Source organism: Strix uralensis, chromosome 12 (genome assembly GCF_047716275.1).
Source record: "Strix uralensis isolate ZFMK-TIS-50842 chromosome 12, bStrUra1, whole genome shotgun sequence".
In the NCBI taxonomy this organism is placed as follows: Eukaryota; Metazoa; Chordata; class Aves; order Strigiformes; family Strigidae; genus Strix; species Strix uralensis.
Genome location: NC_133983.1, coordinates 8,869,767 through 8,888,080, shown reverse-complemented (window position 1 = coordinate 8,888,080; position 18,314 = coordinate 8,869,767). Strand labels below are relative to the sequence as shown.

At 38.1% G+C, this 18,314-nt stretch overlaps 1 protein-coding gene across 4 annotated transcripts in view; it reads left to right on the top strand.

Moving 5' to 3' along the window:
• The window catches only part of ADCY7 (adenylate cyclase 7), a 66,667-nt gene that overhangs the window by 15,862 nt on the left and 32,491 nt on the right, over nucleotides 1–18,314 (top strand). For 2 of the 4 annotated variants that reach the window (XM_074881385.1, XM_074881382.1), the window contains exons 2-3: nucleotides 6,021–6,173; nucleotides 16,981–17,519. In XM_074881385.1, coding sequence (XP_074737486.1) covers nucleotides 17,349–17,519 — 171 coding nt within the window. In that variant the 5' untranslated portion in view covers nucleotides 6,021–6,173; nucleotides 16,981–17,348. Of the gene's footprint in view, nucleotides 1–5,930; nucleotides 6,174–15,270; nucleotides 15,381–16,980; nucleotides 17,520–18,314 lie in introns of those variants that run through there. The other 2 variants (XM_074881384.1, XM_074881383.1) reach the window with 2 other exon arrangements.

The following is an 18,314-nucleotide window of genomic DNA, read 5'->3' as shown; positions in this document are numbered from 1 at the left end:
GAAAACGGGTTTTGAGTTCTTTACTTTAACCACAGTGGTCGTCCTTCTCATACAGGGGCTAAGGGGTTCAGAAGGTTTTGAGAATCTGTATGTGCACAGGACAGAAAAATGGGATTACAGGCAAGAAAAATACCTCTGGGATTTATTATGCTTTAACCACAGGATGTGGTTATTGAAATAATGCTCTTGGGTTTTTGGCAATATTTGAATCTCAGGCCTGCTCTTAAACTGTGCTAAAGAACTTCAGTGAAAGTTAAAAGTAACCAGAATTTTGAAAAGCGGGGAAATGGCTGTGACACTAGTTAAATGGGTGATTTGTGCTTCTGCAGGTGCTCCCTGATATACCAGGTAAAATTTGGCCAGTGAACTATCAAGCCTGGGTTCTCTTCCCAGATCTGCTCCTGAGGTGTTTTATAGCATGGGTTTTGGTTGAGCGCTTTCCCTATGTGTAACTGCTTGCTTTCTCCTTGTGTTTCTATGTAGAATGTGAAGTCTTTGAATCATGGGTTATCTTTTAGGAAACTACCAGCAAGTCAGATCTTAGGGCTATGGCTTAAGTCCATTATTAGTTTGTATTTTGTTGGGGTATAGTGTTCATAAAAACTCATTTCCTCCCTCAACATCAGAAGATAAACTCAGGGATTTTATGGACGTTGTATAGTTAATTACATTTTCATTAAAGGATATTGCTTTTTCTCACTTTTGAATGGTTACTTCCTAGATTGTAATTTCTGAATTTCTGTCACTTTTAATTTTTTATCTCATTATGCCATCTGATCTGCTTATGGATGAATAGTTAAAGTCCACTGTCGCATTATTAGTTTGGCACATTTTCTGTCTCCTTTGGTTGATCCTGTAAGGTTTGAACTCTGTAGTGCTTTTCACTTAGGCTAGTTTTGGTGTAAATCCCTGTCACTACCAACCCTGTCAAGGTACACGTGTAAACGAGACAGTAGTATGAATGTGCTGAAAGAGAGCTTCAGATAGACCCACGCTGAGTTACCAAATAGCTTCCACTGAAGCTGGAGACCTGCAGCTGCAAGAGAGGAAACCCTGTATGCTTTGAAACAGCCTTGTAGTAATGATGTTTCTGTTGTTGCATTTTCTTATTAAAAAAAGTTGCAGTTTTAGATAGGAAATAGTTTAAATATGATCTACTGTTTCCTAAGTTCTTAATTAACTTCTTGTACCAGGTAGAAGAACCCTAATTACTGCAACTGAAAACCACTCCAGCAGTGCTACGTAACCTTTAGACCTGTCAGACTAAGAAAGATTGTACCAGAAACTCCCGGAGCCCTTCTTAGCAGTACTTCTAAGATTGTCTCTGCATGCATGTGTGTTCTTACTTCCCTCATCACAGAATCACAGAATCAACTAGGTTGGAAAGGACCTTGAAGATCATCTAGTCCAACCAATCATTCAGGAAGCAGTTCTTGCATTAATTAAATACTACTCCCAAGAGACGAGAAACCAATCTTTGTGTAGAAATCCAGTTTTCTAGGTGTATCCAGTGGAGGATCTCATCTCATGTGAGTTTATAAGACAGTGGTAACCAAGTTCAAATGCAACAAGAGGTAAAATAAAGAAGGGAAGTGAAGGCTGTTCAGTGAGTTGTAACGTACAGTCAGCATGCTCCTTCATGGTATAGTTTAGGAATTTTAAAATCCCTTTTATGGGAGAAATTGATACACTCTTGACTCTTGTGGTTTTCAGTGTAATTTTGAAGTTGGTATGGGAGAGGAAGTAGTGCCAGTTTTATCTAATGTTTGCTTTGTTCTGACCTTCTGTTTTGTTTCTGAGCATTTATATTGTTTCTACAATAAACTGCCTTGGACATTTCTGAATAAAGTAAACTTTAAGCATCAGTTCAATTTGTATTTCCTTATGTATCATTTAGGATAACATGGAAGTGATTTTTAGAAGATCTGTAAGTGTTAGCCAGGCAGTAGAAAGAAGCATCTTAGTATCTGTAATAATTTTAGTTTGTTTATAAATTATTATTTATTTTAAAAGGATAATATGAAATCTATTTTAAACATTTCTGAAAAATATTGAGAGTTCTTAAGTATGGACTACATGTAGCTGAGAGGGAAATAATTTTAGCGGTGTTCTAAAATGGTGTCTGAAGGATCTGCCTGTTAAGATATAGTTGAAGTATAGCATGGTATTTTAATAATACAAATCACATTTTTGTTTTAAAATACTTTTGTTCAGTCACAGATATTGTAATGAAATGTGATTTTTACAGATTTGATATAAAATACTTGAAATATGTGTTGGGAATACATTATGCCACTATATTTTGCCCAAAAAGATTTCAAATGAATGTTAGTATTTCAGTTCAGAATATTAGTGAAGTCATTCAGAAATTATACAAGAGACTTGTGTAAAATATTTCACTTCTCAGTGTAAATGTGATTAATTTGAACTAAATTAAGATATTTCTACAATTGTGGATATACAGGATGAGCATTCAAATTAGGACTTCAGCAGTATTGGTGTTGCTGTTATGCCTACTCTCAGAGTAAACTCTTGAGACTTGTGGCAACTTTATACTTTTGAGTTAATAAATAAACTAAGTAGATAACCAGAAACCGTTGGTGCACTGCAGTGTTTCTTTACAGAGGTTTGTGGAGGTGTCCACTGAACCAGTCAGAAAGTCTGAGTAAGGATAGTGTGAGCGCTTCTGAAAATAGTAGTCAAAGCTGTTATCGTTGATATTTTCTACTTATGTTTAAAAAGTGAAGCTACTGCTCAGAATACAAAGTGTATCTCATAACTGGATCAAAAGAAAAAAGTGAAGGGGACTGCTTTTTTGAAAAAGAAAAAGGAGCCAAAACTGATGTTTTGTTAACTTCTGTATAATTTCTATAACGACAGTGAAATCTGGATTGCCACAGTTTATTTAATATGCTGGTGAATGATCAGTGAACAGATGTCTTGAATAAAACTGGGAAGAATCAAACAATTTTGTAAGTCTTTGCTCTAAACGAGTTTACTTTTGGTGAAGTATGATAAATCTGGGATTTCATAATACAAAAATAATCTTTCTGGAGTTTCTGATATGTGAAATTTGTTGTTTCTTGAAGCTACTGAAGTCTCCCTAAAGTTAATCAAGAACTCTTGTCACGTCCTACTCCAAGATTTTTCTTTTGTTTTGGGTTTGAAGATAGTTAATAGACAGAGGTGTTAATAAGAAGCAAAAGGAAACCCTTTTTTTAATACTGTAGGGTTTTTTCCACTTTTGACCAGTTTTAGCTTGATAAAATTTAGATACTTTAAAAAACCCCCCCAGTAAAGTAGGTCTGTGCTGCAGGTGCAGCATTGATCCACCAGCTCAATACTGCGCAAATAACAATTTGGTAGGTGTGAAAAGCAACTGTTGTTACAGCAGCAAGGTGCGGTGCTCATAATGTAACTGGTTAAATGTTCTTCAGTCAAAATGAAAATGGCCTGCAAGCTGTTGCTACGGAAATAGGTGCCTGTGGTTAGTGTTGAATGCAGAGAGGTTTGTCTGTCTTGCAGATCAGAAAATGGCTCAAAGTCCTTAGTCTGTGTATCGCTTCCGGAAACTTGCTGCTTCTCAGCAGACTGGTCTCTGTGCCTCTGAGGAGCTTCAGTTACAAATATAGAGATAATCTTTTTTTGTTTTTTATCCCCCCCCCCCCCCCCCGCCCCCTTCCCCTTACATTTTGATGTAAAGTATTTCTGTCACTTGTTATCTTTGTTGATAAAGTCTGTGTATGATAAGAAGCATACTGTCAGGACCAGATCCTGAGAACACTTGTGAGGGAGCAGCTTGATCCCTTTGCAACTAAAGTGAATTTTGCTGAAACCACGACAAATTGTTTATCGAGGGCTCTGGCAAAAGTTACGTTTTTAGGGACATCTTTAAAAAATAAAATAACTTTTAAAAAAATCAGTGAAACTCTGTGAATTTGGTATAGTCCTTAAATTATTTCTCTAAAAGCTAACTAGGTACATTGCAAGTACAATTTGTTACAATTACACACCTTCAAAAACGTTGAAAACAACAATTCTAGATCCTTTAACTCCTCTTCTAAAATCTCTGAAGAGTGTTGTTTCTGGGATGATTTTTAAAACCTGTCTTGGTATATTTTTCTAAAAGGAATTATGTAATTTCTGGGACACCCTAACTATTTGGGCATCCTACTCGTTTTCCCAACTGAATACCAGTAAACTCTGGCCCAGTATTGCTCTCCAGACAGCACGGGTTGGTTTCAAAGGAACATGAGGCATCTCTGCTGATAACCAGGGACTCATCCTTTATACTGGATACATAATAAGGTGAAAGTAACAAAGCAGCTTATTTGGGCATTCCTGACTGAACACGTAACAGAGGTTAAACAAAGTCTTATTTTTATCTGATTTACACACGCACAGACACAGCAGATTTGTATCTGCCTTTTTAGATGAACTCTGTGAGATGTCTTACTGTTTTTTCCTCTCATCTAGCTCCAAAGCTGCCAGAAGACTGTCAGGATCTTGACCTTTTTCTTAAGAATCATCTTCAGTTTCCAACCAATTTTTATAAATACTGATGCCTGTTGGGCTTCACTAGGTGGAGCTAACTCCTGGCCAAAAGGTAATGGGACTTGATCACAACTGTCCCAGGGCTTAGGTATGAACTGGACATTTAACCCACTGTGACAGAATGGAGTGCCTATTTTGAGTGCTGATTATAGTTTGTATATCCTAGCAAAAAACTAACATAAAATTACTATAGGTTTATTTGAATTCTTTTTGCTCTGATTTTGTGCCAGATTATTTGGCAGTTTCACTTGCCTTTCGGTTTCCAAAGTGAGTCTCTGGTGACGGAGCTTTGGGGTGAACAACCAGGTAAATGTTCATATGTTCCCTTCCCAGCACAGCTGTTTAACTTGTATCAGGTTTCCCACTGACATCTTAAGTCCAATTTCCTGCTCTGGGCCTCTCCTCCTCTGGGTCATTGTTTCAACAGTGCTGTATAACCATTTACTTCTCTTCTTGGTTCCTGTCCCTGGTGAGCATGTACTGGATCCCAACAATGGCTAGTGAGCACCCATGCCTCCTACCAGTGCCTGGTACTTTGCTGAGGTATTGAGCTTTTTTGGCATCTTGTCACATCAAAATAGTTGTTCCCACAATGCATGTGAAGATGATAAAGTAGGAAGAAAGGAAGACAAAGCCAAGAACTGTTATGTACGATACGGATTCCCCTACTAGAGGGCTGGTGTGCTAAGTTCAAGGATGATAACCTGACCATGTCTTCTGATCATCTGCCTACGTGGAGATACAATTTTCTGTTCATGACATCATAGGCGTGTGCCTTTCTGCCCTTCTCATGCTCCAAGACAGGCAAACCTAGTGGGCAGAATGTCTTCGTTTCCATACTAACAGTAAATAAGTCTTTATCCAGAGCTGCAAGGTGCAGGGAGGGAATGGATTTGGTTTTTTTTAACTGGTTTTCCTGCCATATTGTCATATTCACTGATCTGTGATCCAAAATCCCAAATAATATTTTATACTGTTTTGAATTATACCTTGTTTTATTCAAGTTTTTCTTCTTGGGGCGTTTTTTTTTAATTGCTGATATTTGATCTAGTGTGTAATAAAACTTACTGAAAAACTTGGGGCTTTCATTATCAAGAATGCTGTAAAAGTTAGTAAAACATTCTTCTATTTTTAGCAGAGTATCCTTTGCTGTCACACAGGTCTTTCTGGAAAAGCATTGGGATCAGTTAGCATAAATGTGATACCCCTCATCAGTCTTCAGCCTTCTTCTCAGACATTTCCATCTATCATTAAGTATTTCAATCAAGTTACATTCGTACTGCAACTTGCCATAGTATAGTTAAGTACTCTTTCTTCTATTGATTGTTTGGGCAAAAGGTTTATAATATGTGGAGACAGAGATTGATGTGGAGAGTTTTTCTTCCTTGAACTATGAGGGGAACAAATAGAAGCATTGTTAATGCTTACAGTGGTCCTTGGAGTAAAGATTCCCTGTCTTGTTGCAGGTTGGTGCATGTGATATGTCAAAAGATTTAGTGTCAAGGATCATACCGGAATGGGCTGCACTCACTCTACTGCAGGAATTTCAAAATGATCGAACAGACCATAGCAGAGTGGAGAAATACAACTTTTGCCGACGAATCCTCTGGCCTGTAATGGTAAGCAAACAACAAGCATGTGTGTTCTGTCAGTAGTCTCATTAAGATTTAGGGCCATAAAACCCCAGAATAATCAGTTACGCACAGCTCAGCGTTACAGTCCAGGTAAAAAGTGCTTTCTCAATGGCTGTGCACAGGCCTGGGGGTTGGTTAGATACTGATCAGCGATAACCTTCACTAGGGTAGTGGCTGCCTACTGCGCTATTTTGAAAAGTTCTTCTGTGGACTTCATGTTGCTCTGAGACAGTAACTATGTAGCTTTTTAGAAAAGTGACTTTTGTCATATCCTGAAGTTTTGCTATTAACTAGTTCTGTTTTAATACTACTTAACTGGACTTAGTATCAGCAAATCCAAAGGATAAAACTGCTTAAGGAGAATTTAATTTGAAAGTGTATCTTCATTTTGGCTGTTGCCAGGTGAGATACCCATGTTTCCCTTGGCAAGTCAGTGCTTTACATGGTGCAGGTTTCCAGTAGCCTGTTGGAGTTGGGAACAGTAGGGCTGGCTGTCAAGCAAAGCTTTGAAAATGGTAAGATGAAAGATAAGATGAAATGAGAAGAATGATAGTGACTAGATCTGTGTTCAGACATTCTGTTATCTTAGTAGACTATCAAAACTTATCATGGAAAAAAAAAATCCAGTGAGGTATGTTGGTTGTCTGTGGGAAGTTCTCACTGCTTCTGCATGGCTCGGCTCTTTCCATGATCCAAGAGAGTTTACCCAGGCACTCATGAATGTTTGGTTCATGTGGCATCATCTGGATCAGTAAAAAACATATATACAACTCCTAACAATTTTGAAGTGTGTGTTACTATCAAGTGGGACTGAAAATAGAAGATTTCAGAGGTTTGCAACCCATTATTGTTGTTTTATTTCCAAATGGGTCCACAAATGACCTAAATGGTCCTAAACCAAATGTTACATTTTGGAAAACTTTTTAAAAAGAATTGTGTGTGTGTTTGACTGCTGTTGTGTCCTGAAGTGGGGTATGACTGTAGAAACAACACTTCTAGTAGAAGCATAGGTATATCTCCTTGGTGGTGTTTTTAATACCTAACCTCCAAGGGAGGGAACTTCCTTATTGCAAGTGTCAGTTTGAGTTTTTTTGGCTGTGAAGTACGGATGTGGTGGTGTAACAAATGTTACATGGTTGATATGTGAAGAAGTTTGGGGAACATTCAAATTCCCCTGTAATAACTAGTACATAGAAATTAAATTTTTAAAACATGTACTTGATAGGACTTACTCTTGAAGTACTAGTTGTTAAGTAAAGGGGGGATTGGATTTAATCTGTCCCCTTCCTCCTTGTTTCATAAATAGTATGAAGTCTTTGCTTTCTTAAAGGGCATTTTTTAACTTAACAAAAATATTTGTACTGTAATATCACCCTGCAGTACACTGCTCCAGGTACTGATGCATAATCATGTTCTTTCCATTGTCCATCTCTTGGCCTTGGGCTGAGGTTTATTTCCAAAGTGAGATTGCCAGGGGGTCTGTTTGCTTTGGGAGGAATACTAATCTGGAGAATGATACAGATGATACTGCCAAGTAAGCAGAAATTCAGATAGAAAAAAACACTTTGGCCTTTGGCAGCAGACACAAGTGATGTTATTCTTAACATTATGGTTTACTCTTGCATTTGGTTGTGATGTGTGTCAAGATCACTTTAAAAAAATACTTGGTCTGTAATAGAACTCTGTACTGATAAAAGAGTATGGTAGGAATGTAGTGCTGATTTATGCTTTGAGCAACCTTAAAGGTCTGTTACCTACTATTCAGTGACACATTTACAATGTACATGTCAATGTTAGTTCATCCAAAAAATTAGAGACTGGGGAAAAAAACAAAAAGCCAGAGAAACCAAAGTTGTTGACGTTGGTATGTTAGTTGAATTTCAGCTGCCTGTATTTCTACTCACTTTAGTACTGTGGAAGTATTGTAGATAGGAGAGAGAGGTTTTTATCTTTGAGCCTCCCTCTCCGCTTTACTGGTGTTAGTTGGACTGAACCTAAATAGCAAGTGATTTCTTATCTTGCTTGGGACAGGTTTTATCTGCTCCCCGCCCATAGCGTGGCCCTTATCCCTTGCCATATTGTGATTGCACCTGCTCTGTGCAAATAGACTATTTACCCTAGAGGTAGGACGGATGCATTTCTATGTTGACCTGTAACACTCTCCCTAAATAATTGAGACACGGAAAAAATAAGAGTAATGTGTGATGCCCATTACACTCCTGTTCACAGTGATCTTTTTTTGATGTGTTTTTTTTTTTTTTTCTTTTTGAACATCTGTTGGCATATCTAGCCAGAGTTAGAAGAGGCAAGTTACATCCTTGTACTCTGCTCTGTCACACCAGCAGTCTGTGCTTGTTGATTGCTTTACTGAGCTAGAAAAGCTGAGGCATATTTAAAATATTGCTATACAAATGAGAGAGATTTCATTCTAGATATAATTAAGTAATTATATTGAGTTTAGGAAGTCAGCCTGAGAACTTTTGTTCGCCTTATGCTTATAATTCTGTATCCTAAATTATAATGTCTGAAAAAAACTCGACAGTTTAAACATACCTTTCCTGAAGTGTTTTTTTTCTTACTGCTGATTTCAATATAGGCAGTGTGTTACCTAGTGTAATACATTTCTTTTTTCCTTAAAAAAAAAAAATCTGAAAATATCGGGGATTATAACTTCTGTAAAAATCAGGGGTATTCTAGCAGAAATTACTGAGGCTTACACACATACACACACACACTTCATCCCTATTCCTATCTCAGCTGAAACCTCTATTTTTCTCCATAGTGTTCAAGTTAAATATTCTGGGTTTCAGGGGGGGGTTTCCTGCAGTTTATATAGTCTAATATTGTGGGATTTATTTCTATAAATAACTGTACCAGCATTCTGGTTTTGATATAATTAAACTGAAATTACAAAATGAAAAGCTATCCTGACTTCTGAGGCTGGTGTGTTCAAAGACATAATTTTAAACAGGTCACTGAAAACTTAAAGCATAAGTGGAATATTGACTTTTGTAGTGGTAAGTTCAATTTTAAGCCAGCTAAAATCAGAAAATCTATCTGTAAAATTTGACAGGGAGTCTGAGAATCATGAAATAATCACACACCTTGGACTTCGAAAGATGGAAAGCACAGCTCGATTCCCTTCTGATGTGATATATCTTTTTACACCCTGGAGTTTGCTGCTTATGAAAATCAGTATTATAAAAGGACTCCCCCCCCCAACCCCCCCATCCCTGCTGAGCCAGACCCAGGAGTTAATTATAAGGCTTAATAGATTTGTTGGTTAAACCATCATGTGTTTGCACAATAAACTACCTTAGTAAACCCTCCCATGTAATTCAGGTGCATCAATCTGGTTATAGGGATTCTTCTTTCTTTTTTCACTAACGTAGTTTGTGAGCTAGTCTTAAATTACACATCTTCAGTTTCCTGAGCTATCTTCTGTTGTCATTTCTCTGTCCTACCTGGATCAGTAGCATAAAGATTTCTTTCTGTGACTGTAATCTCTTTCCTCTTTCTTAGGCTGTGGACCCGTACGGAGTGATGAGTCAGTTTAACAACTCATTGCTGCCCTTGCTTTCCTATTTGTGGTTTGCCTTTCCTTTCCAAACACCGGGCCAGCTCCAGACCTTATCTATACCTCTGCTAGCTGTTGCACTCCACCAGCCTGACAGAGAAGTGACCTGACAAAAATAGCTTTCTGTTGTATTTGGTGAATAGGCTCCAAAGAGAGCCCAGCAGGTGCAGGAGGTGGGTGCCTGGGCAGGGAGGCGGTGCAGCTGGCACGGGATGGGGGGCCACGTGAGTGAGACCTTCTCCTTTGGGTGCTCTGGGCTGGCTCTTGGGCTCAGGTGTTTGTGAAACCACAGCCTCTGTTACTTCCATCTTCCCTTTCTATTGGTGACTGCAAAACTGTTTTCAAATTACATAACTTGTCATTCCTATTTTAAAGGCTATTGTAGAACAAATGCCACGAGAAGAAGCAATGTACCGAAATAAGAATGTGAATTAAAAAAGTTCAGTTTCAACACTTTCTTTGCAGTGTATTTAGCACTATCATTGCTGTGGCTCTCAATGTTCAAGGGCACAGCCTAGGTGATATAGTGTCACATTTTACCCTGATTGTTCTGACATGTGGTGGGATTTCTTCTGCCTCCTGATTTTTTCCAAATAACAGACTACTTTTTTGTATTGATTCGGCTTTTTTATGTAAATACAGTTTTGAGTGATGATGTGTTGAAGCAGGTATGCTCGGTTTTTGTAAGAAAATAGAAGGTAAAGATAAGTGAGATTTTTCTTATCTGAAGAGCAGAAAGAGTTCTTCAGAAATTAAACATAATTAAGGAAGGTGAAATTTCACATGAAAACCTTCAAAATATATGTAAAAAAAAGTTTACCTTTGTAAAGAAACTTAGCTGTGCACATAGTATTTACCACTCCTAGCAGATGGATCATTAAAACACATCTGCTCTCCATTTAATATTTTTGTATGAGTAGAAAAAGCTAGGGTGACTGCAGGCTAGCATTTGAAAGCAAAGTCTAAAAGGAAGAAGTGTTGTCTTTAACATGAGTGGTATTTCCTGTGGTGTACGTTCGGATTGCTAACGTTCATTTCCTAGACTGAATTAGTTGTGGAGTCCACTAGACTGGAGATTATTTTTGCCTGAGATTCATAATTCATCTACTAATCTCCTTCAATTATTCTACTGGATGTTTATAGATTCCCGATTCCATTTTAGTTTCTGCTAATGGGTAATTACAGTCAGCAATCATTCTTGTCATGGAAATTGCTAAAGTAATTTCAGAAACACTGTTGTCATTTGTGTGGAAGAAAAGATGGAAATGGAAATCAAAACTGTACCCTCTGTCGTTGGTGCTGTATTAGTTAAAGATGGAAAAACTGGTTCTGCTTGCTTTTGTGCCGCAGTTATTGTGAGGAATAAGGCAATGTGTATCACTTGGTTCTTGCTATTAAGGTTTGTTTTAATATTTCATGGGTGAGACTGCTTTTTAGTAAACAGCTTTAGGTGAACAAGACTTGAGTCCTTGGCAAATTAACAGCTAAGTGAAAAAATACTTTAAAAATTGTCCAGGACGTTACTGTGGATGTGTTTGTGAATACATCAGTAGTTTTGAAAGTTGCAGAACTGCAACATACTTGGATCCCCTTTGGAAAGCATTAACTTGGTCAGTAGCTGCTGTGAATAATTCTCCCAAGAGAGGGAAGAAGACGTGATCACTGGCCGTCTGTGCGTCCTGTTGTGTGAGCGAGAGCGGGCAGGAGGGTGCAGGTTTACCAGATCCCCTCCACAGCCTGTGACGCAGCTAGCACCTGAAAGCTGTTCAGCTCTGCAAATACAGAGAATAAAGGAGGGCCATCCCAACAACCGCTTTGTTGTTATCAGTCGGATTTTTGTATCAGGTAGCACATTCTTTCTGTTGCTTCACCTTTCATTGCCAGGGGGACGAACACTCTGTGCCACAAAAGAGAAGTCATTGTGATGAGTGGCTTTCTGCCCTGCTCTCTCGATGCCTTCAAACTTCTCCGGTTTCTTCCTCCACCGTCTGCCCTCGCACTGCTCCTTGCAGACAATTGCTGGGGAGGAAGGTGCTGAAGTTACCCCAGGCATCAATGCCCTTGGGCTGATGTGTGACCTGCAGTGCTTTAAAAACAAGGGGAAAAAAAAAAAAGGCCCCATGCAGTGTGCCTGAAACAAATCCACCGGCATGTTGTGGGGGAAAGCTGATGAGCCTCTGCTACTTACTTGAGCTCTAGATGGGAAGTAGGTGACCAAGATAATTGGGATGTGCATAGAAAAGCAGCTCTACTTTTGGCTCCAAGCAGACAGTGAGGACTAGGGACTTTCCGGAGGCGAGGCAGTTCTCCAGACAGCAGGAAATGTCTCTGGAACCGAAACAAAGAGCTGCGGGATAGTGATCACTAACTACTGCTGGTCAAAAGAGCTGGGGCCCAGGGGCAAGACCCTTTAGTTATTGCCAGGACAAAGACTCAAGCCAAACTTTATCTCAGTATATCTTGAGAAGCCTGGATCTTCACGGCATTTGCCTGTTCAGTATTGTTTCAGAGAAATAAAACCTTTGCAGTCAGAAGCTTCAAGGGGCTTACAAAATGCAAGAATTTGAGATTCTATTTCAAGTTGATAAAAAAATCAACTCGATTTTTCCTGGCTGTTCAGTGCTTGCTTCATCTATGCTGGTTGGAGTATGCACAGGTAGGGCTGAATTTCCTGGGAGGCAGAAATCACCTCTGTCTCACAAACATTTACATTATTTTACAGATGGTCACCTGACCAGGGAATGAAATTTGAGGTGCTAACAAAATTATTTGGGTGACAGTTGGCTATTAGAATGGAAAATACAGTGCTGATGCACCTTGGAAAGTGGTAATAGCCTATACAGAAAATAAGAAGGGAGGAAGAATGCTCTGTTTAGTAACTAGCCATATTATGAAAATATACTGTGTAATAAAATACACCTGCAATGCAAATGCATGGGGGAAAGGCTGTTACCTAGTGATACATGGCATATTGTTTATGACAAGGCTGGAGATGGGAAGTGAGGGAAGTCCTTGCTGCTTTGGAGACATGAGGAATTGTGTTCTTACACCACAGCTGATTGGCCTCTGCTTTGCCTCAGTATAGGGTTGGTCTGTGTGATGCATGTTCCCAGATTAGTTTTCCTTGTGAAGAGACTTGGTTTTTTGTAGCTACTTATCTTGAGCAAACCGTGAAAGAAAGAGGCTTCTCTGACTTTTGTAATACAACTTGTTAGTGTAGCCCATGATACCACGTTTCAGCTAGTTTTCTTTAAAACACTTGGTCTCTGTAGGCTTTGTTGAGTGGTCATGTCTATTCTGCAACTGTTGAGTCCAGGCCAATTCCTAAGAAAAGGTTGTGTATTGATACAAAGCACTGCGGACAGTTTTAACTAGCTGGGGAGAACAAAAGAGCTTCAGTCCAAGCCTAATGAAATGTTCGCTTTCATATTTTTTGTAATAAAATCCTATGCCTTTGTCAGTAGGAGACTTGGAGAGTTTAATGATGCTTGAAAATTCCTATCTATGGGAAGGAAAGCATGGAGCAGTCAGAAGTACTCAGGCTTGTGAAAGATAGAAATGTTGTCTTTTTTGCTTGCAAGTGAAAGGTGGCTGTGCCTGTGCACGAGGTTATGCCTAGTACTCACCTAGATAAGTTTCTGTTGTTGAATCTGAACACAGCCTTGCTCCTGGTGGCTTGAAACAATAAATTCAGAAGGCTGTAGCTGTTCTGGAAGGAATCCTATTGTCCAATTTTTTATGCCTATCAAATGTCCAGTGTTTGTTCTTACATATTCATTGGGCAAATTTCTTTATCTGACCAAATAGTTTTCACGTTAATTGGCATGCAGATGGCTGTGGAGCTCACCCAGATCTGACTAAATTGTATTTGTTTGTTTGGTAGATGTTCCTATAGGTTCTCAGTGTAGTTTCCAACCCCTACTGCGGGGGTTGTTTCTTATAGATACTAATCTGATTGACAAATTCTTTCTCCTTTCTAATTCTTCAGAACACAGTGAAGGCTTCTAAAGGAATGAGGCTTTTTCTTGATAAACTGATGATCAGAGCTCCGTGGTTTTATGGCAGCAGCCCAGATCCAGTCCCCATTTGGCTTGGTGTGTTTTCCACTGGTGCTTCTAGGAGTGCTGTTTTGGTTTTGTGGCCTGTTGCGGTTTCAGGATTACACCTCTTGTGGTGTCAGAACGGCAAATCTCCAAGAAACTGAGCAAAAAAAGCAAAAGTGATACTGTGGTGCACAGTGCTGATGTGATCCTTAAATATCTAAACTAAAGGAGTGTGTTAAATTGATGACTTTACTAGTGTGTGATGCCATCTGTGAGACAAAATTTTTCCTTCTCTCAAGTCTGTCTTCTGTGTTTTCGGATGATTGCTCAGAAAAAATCAGAGAAGAGGGAAGGGCACAAAAAGTGGTGACTTTCAGCTAAGTCTAATTATTAAAGTTTCTTAAATAAAAGATTGTCTTGTATGTTAATGGAAAGAGGTAATGCCAGTAATGTTAAAAAAAAAAAAAAGGGCAAAAAGTTGTTTTAAGTGTTTGTAGTAGTTTTGGAGCTGAAATAAAATTCCTATACTAATATATATGTGTGTGTATATTTCTGGTTTTGATGATGATCGGCAAGTCATTATATTTGTCACATGTAAAAATGTGTTTAATGAGTAATTTCATGATTCTCAAATAGCTAATTTTGTGGGTTGCAAGTAATTTGCAATTTTTAAAATGTTTAACTTGTACTGAAGGAGCACAAATTGCTCTTGGTACTTTTTAAAAAGGGGAGTGGTAGTGACAGTGGGACATGGCGTGGAAATTTAAACTAGTTCAGAGTTGAATTACTCATCTCAAAGCAGCAGTTATGCAGTGTATTATAGATTTGTGGTAAATCAATAAAGTACTGTTTGAGTGTCTCTTTACCTAATAGAGTTTTGAGAAGAAAATGCTATGATCCAGGAGTCATTCATAATTACTTGTAATGTCTATCTATGAAGATCAGTGGAGGAATAAACAAATCAATAAGGTGTAGCAATCTCTTTTTTTATTAAAATGGATTAAATGGTTTAAAATGGATTAAAACTTGGTGTTCTGTAAAACTCTTAAATAATATTCAGAGAGAGTTCTAAACTGACATTTGACATCTTTTTCATCTTTTGAACATTAGATAAGTGAACCACAGCCACACAGTATAGTTCTGTAGAATAGAGGTTGTTCCTGGTATTGTTTTTTCATTGACATAGTCAAAAGAATAAATTACAGAAAGCAAGCTGTAAAGTAATTATTCTTGGATTTCAGTATTAAGTAGCCCAAGACAGGATTACTTGTCTCTCCTAACTGTGAATGTATTACTGCTTAGCAATTAATAGTAGTTTTAGAAAATGGATTTGGTTCTGTTAACAGGAAAAATAAAGCTGCCTGTTAAAATACCTATTATCATAAAAATTACCCTCAGATTCATATTTCTGCAAGTATATTAAAACTCTTTCACTGTTTTTATTCTGAAAATATGCTTTTAGAGGGAACTGGGACAGCAAGCTTGTCGTCTGTCATGTGGAGTGAATCACATCAGGCAGAGTGCGTTCCTGCACTCCCACCCTCACTGTGAAGGAATTCTTCAGGCTGTTTAGTGAGTTGTCTGCCTCGCTGGTGCATCACAGCCGTAATGTTCCCACTGTCTTTAGTGTGTTGTCTTTGTTACTGAAAGATACATCTAGTAATTTCTGTGATGTCAGTGATTTCTAAGGTGCGTTCACACACCTTTGCAAGAGCATTATTATGCACGTGCAGGTGGTATGAGTACAAGAAGAATTTTTTCAGGTGAAAAATGAGAGGCCTCTTATTATGAAGAAAAGCTGTGTAATAACCAGTGCAGGTGAGATATTAGGTGTACCAATAACTATACACAGGAAAAATGTATTGAAACATGTCTTCAATTTTATTTCAGTTTTTAATAAGTATGTGAGTTTATTCTGGGTGTTACTGAATAAAAGTGATGCAATATGGTCTTTTCTCTTTTTGTGATTAATCCAAGCTAGTGGGATGCTCTGGGTAAGAAGTTGTAGTTACTCATTTTGCTGCAAAAGTTCACTACTTTTTTTGTCCAGTCTCAGTATTGGTATATCTGGTTTTGCCTGCTTGGGCATTAATAATTGGGTAGTATGCTAGTGTTTGGCTCTGTTTACATAGGCTAAATCACTCAAGTATACTTTCTGAAACGTCTTCCTTAGCACCACTTCTGGTTGTAGTGTGAATGCAGTCTAAACACATGTGTGTAGCTAGGCATTTTGCCTTTTGAGAGTAACTGGCTAGGATTTGGCTTTTCTACAAGTCTTTTAGCGGGTTCTTTCTCCTCAGAGCAATGGCCTTGGGCACCATGGTGATGGCAGTCAAGTGGCAAAGAAGCTGTTGTCCTGTTACCAAGTTTTAATAAGACTTCTTTTGAATTCCTGTTTTTCATGCTTCCCTCCATCCCATCCATCTGCTTTTTTTGTTTTACTCTGGGCATTGAGTGTACTATATTCATGAATCTTATTTTGAAAAACATTGGTCATTAGTAATTAACAATACAGTTCATTGCTTAATGTCCATTGTTAACAGAACACACCTATTGCCTTGGAAACACTATTAATTAGAGTTGAATTAAATATATAGAGCTAGATATTAAGTATCTTTTAAAAAAATTTAATTTTGGCTTGGACAGCTGTATTCTTTTCTCATACTTTAAAGTATGAAAGGAATAAAAAAAGGATTTCTTAAAACTTAAGATGCGTGTTTTGAAAAAATACAAACAATGTGTATTGTGATTAAAGATTTTATAGATGTATATACATACACACAGACATGCACATCACTTAGTTGTTAGTATTCACTTACAACACCATGCTCATGGAAACTATGTAATTTGCTCTAAAGGAAACAAAATTTAGTACCTTTTTCATATGAAAATGTTTCAGTTGCTAGAGAAAGGTGCAGCTGGTGTGTGCAGAGCAGCCATTGGTGAGCGCTGCCCAAGCCCTGCCTCTGTGGCTGCTGGGCAGCATTGCCCACACACGGGGCTGCTGGGCTTCCACCCCGCCAGCAAGAAACAGTTTTTGCTTGCTAGCTAGAGCATGAAGATAGGAAGTTTAAGGAGTATACTTTTTTCTTTTCTTTTTTTTTTTTTTTTCCCCCTTGGGAATACTGTATATACTTAACTGAATTAATTTAATAACACTGTCTCCCTGCAGAAGTCATCCCAGGAAGTGAGATTCAAGCTTACGGAAAGGAGTTAGAGACTTGCAAAATAGTAATTCGAAAAACCCACGCCAAAAACTCCTACCTGCACAAATACAAGTTGATCTAGAGATTCATGCGTAGACCTGATGATGAATTGCCTGTGATTTTGGGGACGCTAACTCTTTTGCTTTTAGTTGCACTGGAAATCTGAAGTTAATGCTCATGAGAAGTAAAACCAGAGAACGTGGGTTACTTGGTGTGCCTAAAGATCACAGAGGCAGCAGTGAAAAGATAACACTTCTCTTTGAAGCAGTAGCTTCAGCTGTATCTTATTGTGTGCACTGGGAACTGAGAGAAATAGCAGCCAACCTGGGAGAAAATGCCAGCTAAAGGTAAATACTTCTTCAACGAAAACGATGACTGCAGGATATCAGACCCGCTCTATGAGAAGTACCGCTATACAAGCCAGCAGCATCCACTCCTGCTACTGCTGCTCTTCATTGCAATCATCTTCTGGACTACTCTAATTACAATCTTTTTTGTCACTCATGTGAGTATACTTTTTTCTTTGTGTTCAGTCTTTTCAAAGGTGATGAGGAATCACTATAACATCACACAAAACATTTCTGGCTAAAGAATTTTTGAGCCATGTAGTATCAAAGCTGCAGTGTTGAAAGGAATCAAGTAATTGTGTATGTAATGCTGTATATGTTTTTGAAGGGACAGGGAAGAGAGGAGACAGTGTTGTCAGGCACATACACAGTTGTTATAAGGATTGTTCTTTCCTTCCTATATGTTATGAACAAATCATAATCTATGCCAAATGGTAACTATGATAATAACTAATAAAGGGGCCAAGGAAGGAACAAGAACGTAAGTTAAAATATCCTGCATTTCTCCATTTCTCATATTTTCTTTTTGGAGTCATCTAAGAAATATAATATAGTGATTCATGAATTCCTGAGGTGATTTTTTTTTTTTTTTAAAGCTTTGTACATATTAATTCCTTTTTTTTTTTTTTTTTTTGTTAATGAAAACACAGCAGGAATCTCCCAGTACAACGGGTGATCCATTGAATCAATATTTAGTTAGCAAAGAGCAGGGATCCTGTAGGCATAGGAAAGATGCAATTTAAAGAATTTTTTGTTGTGTAGTATACTATGATTTTCTGTAAAGAAATTAGGTATTCTTCAAACCAGCCGGTTGACAGCTGGTAAAAAGGGGAGTTGATTTAAAGATAATGTTGTAAAAAGGTAATAATGAAGGTGTTATAATTCTTCATTGCCTTCTAACACTGCTTTCCAAATACTGTGCTTCATGGTAAAGTGTCTTTAAGTCTCTCTTT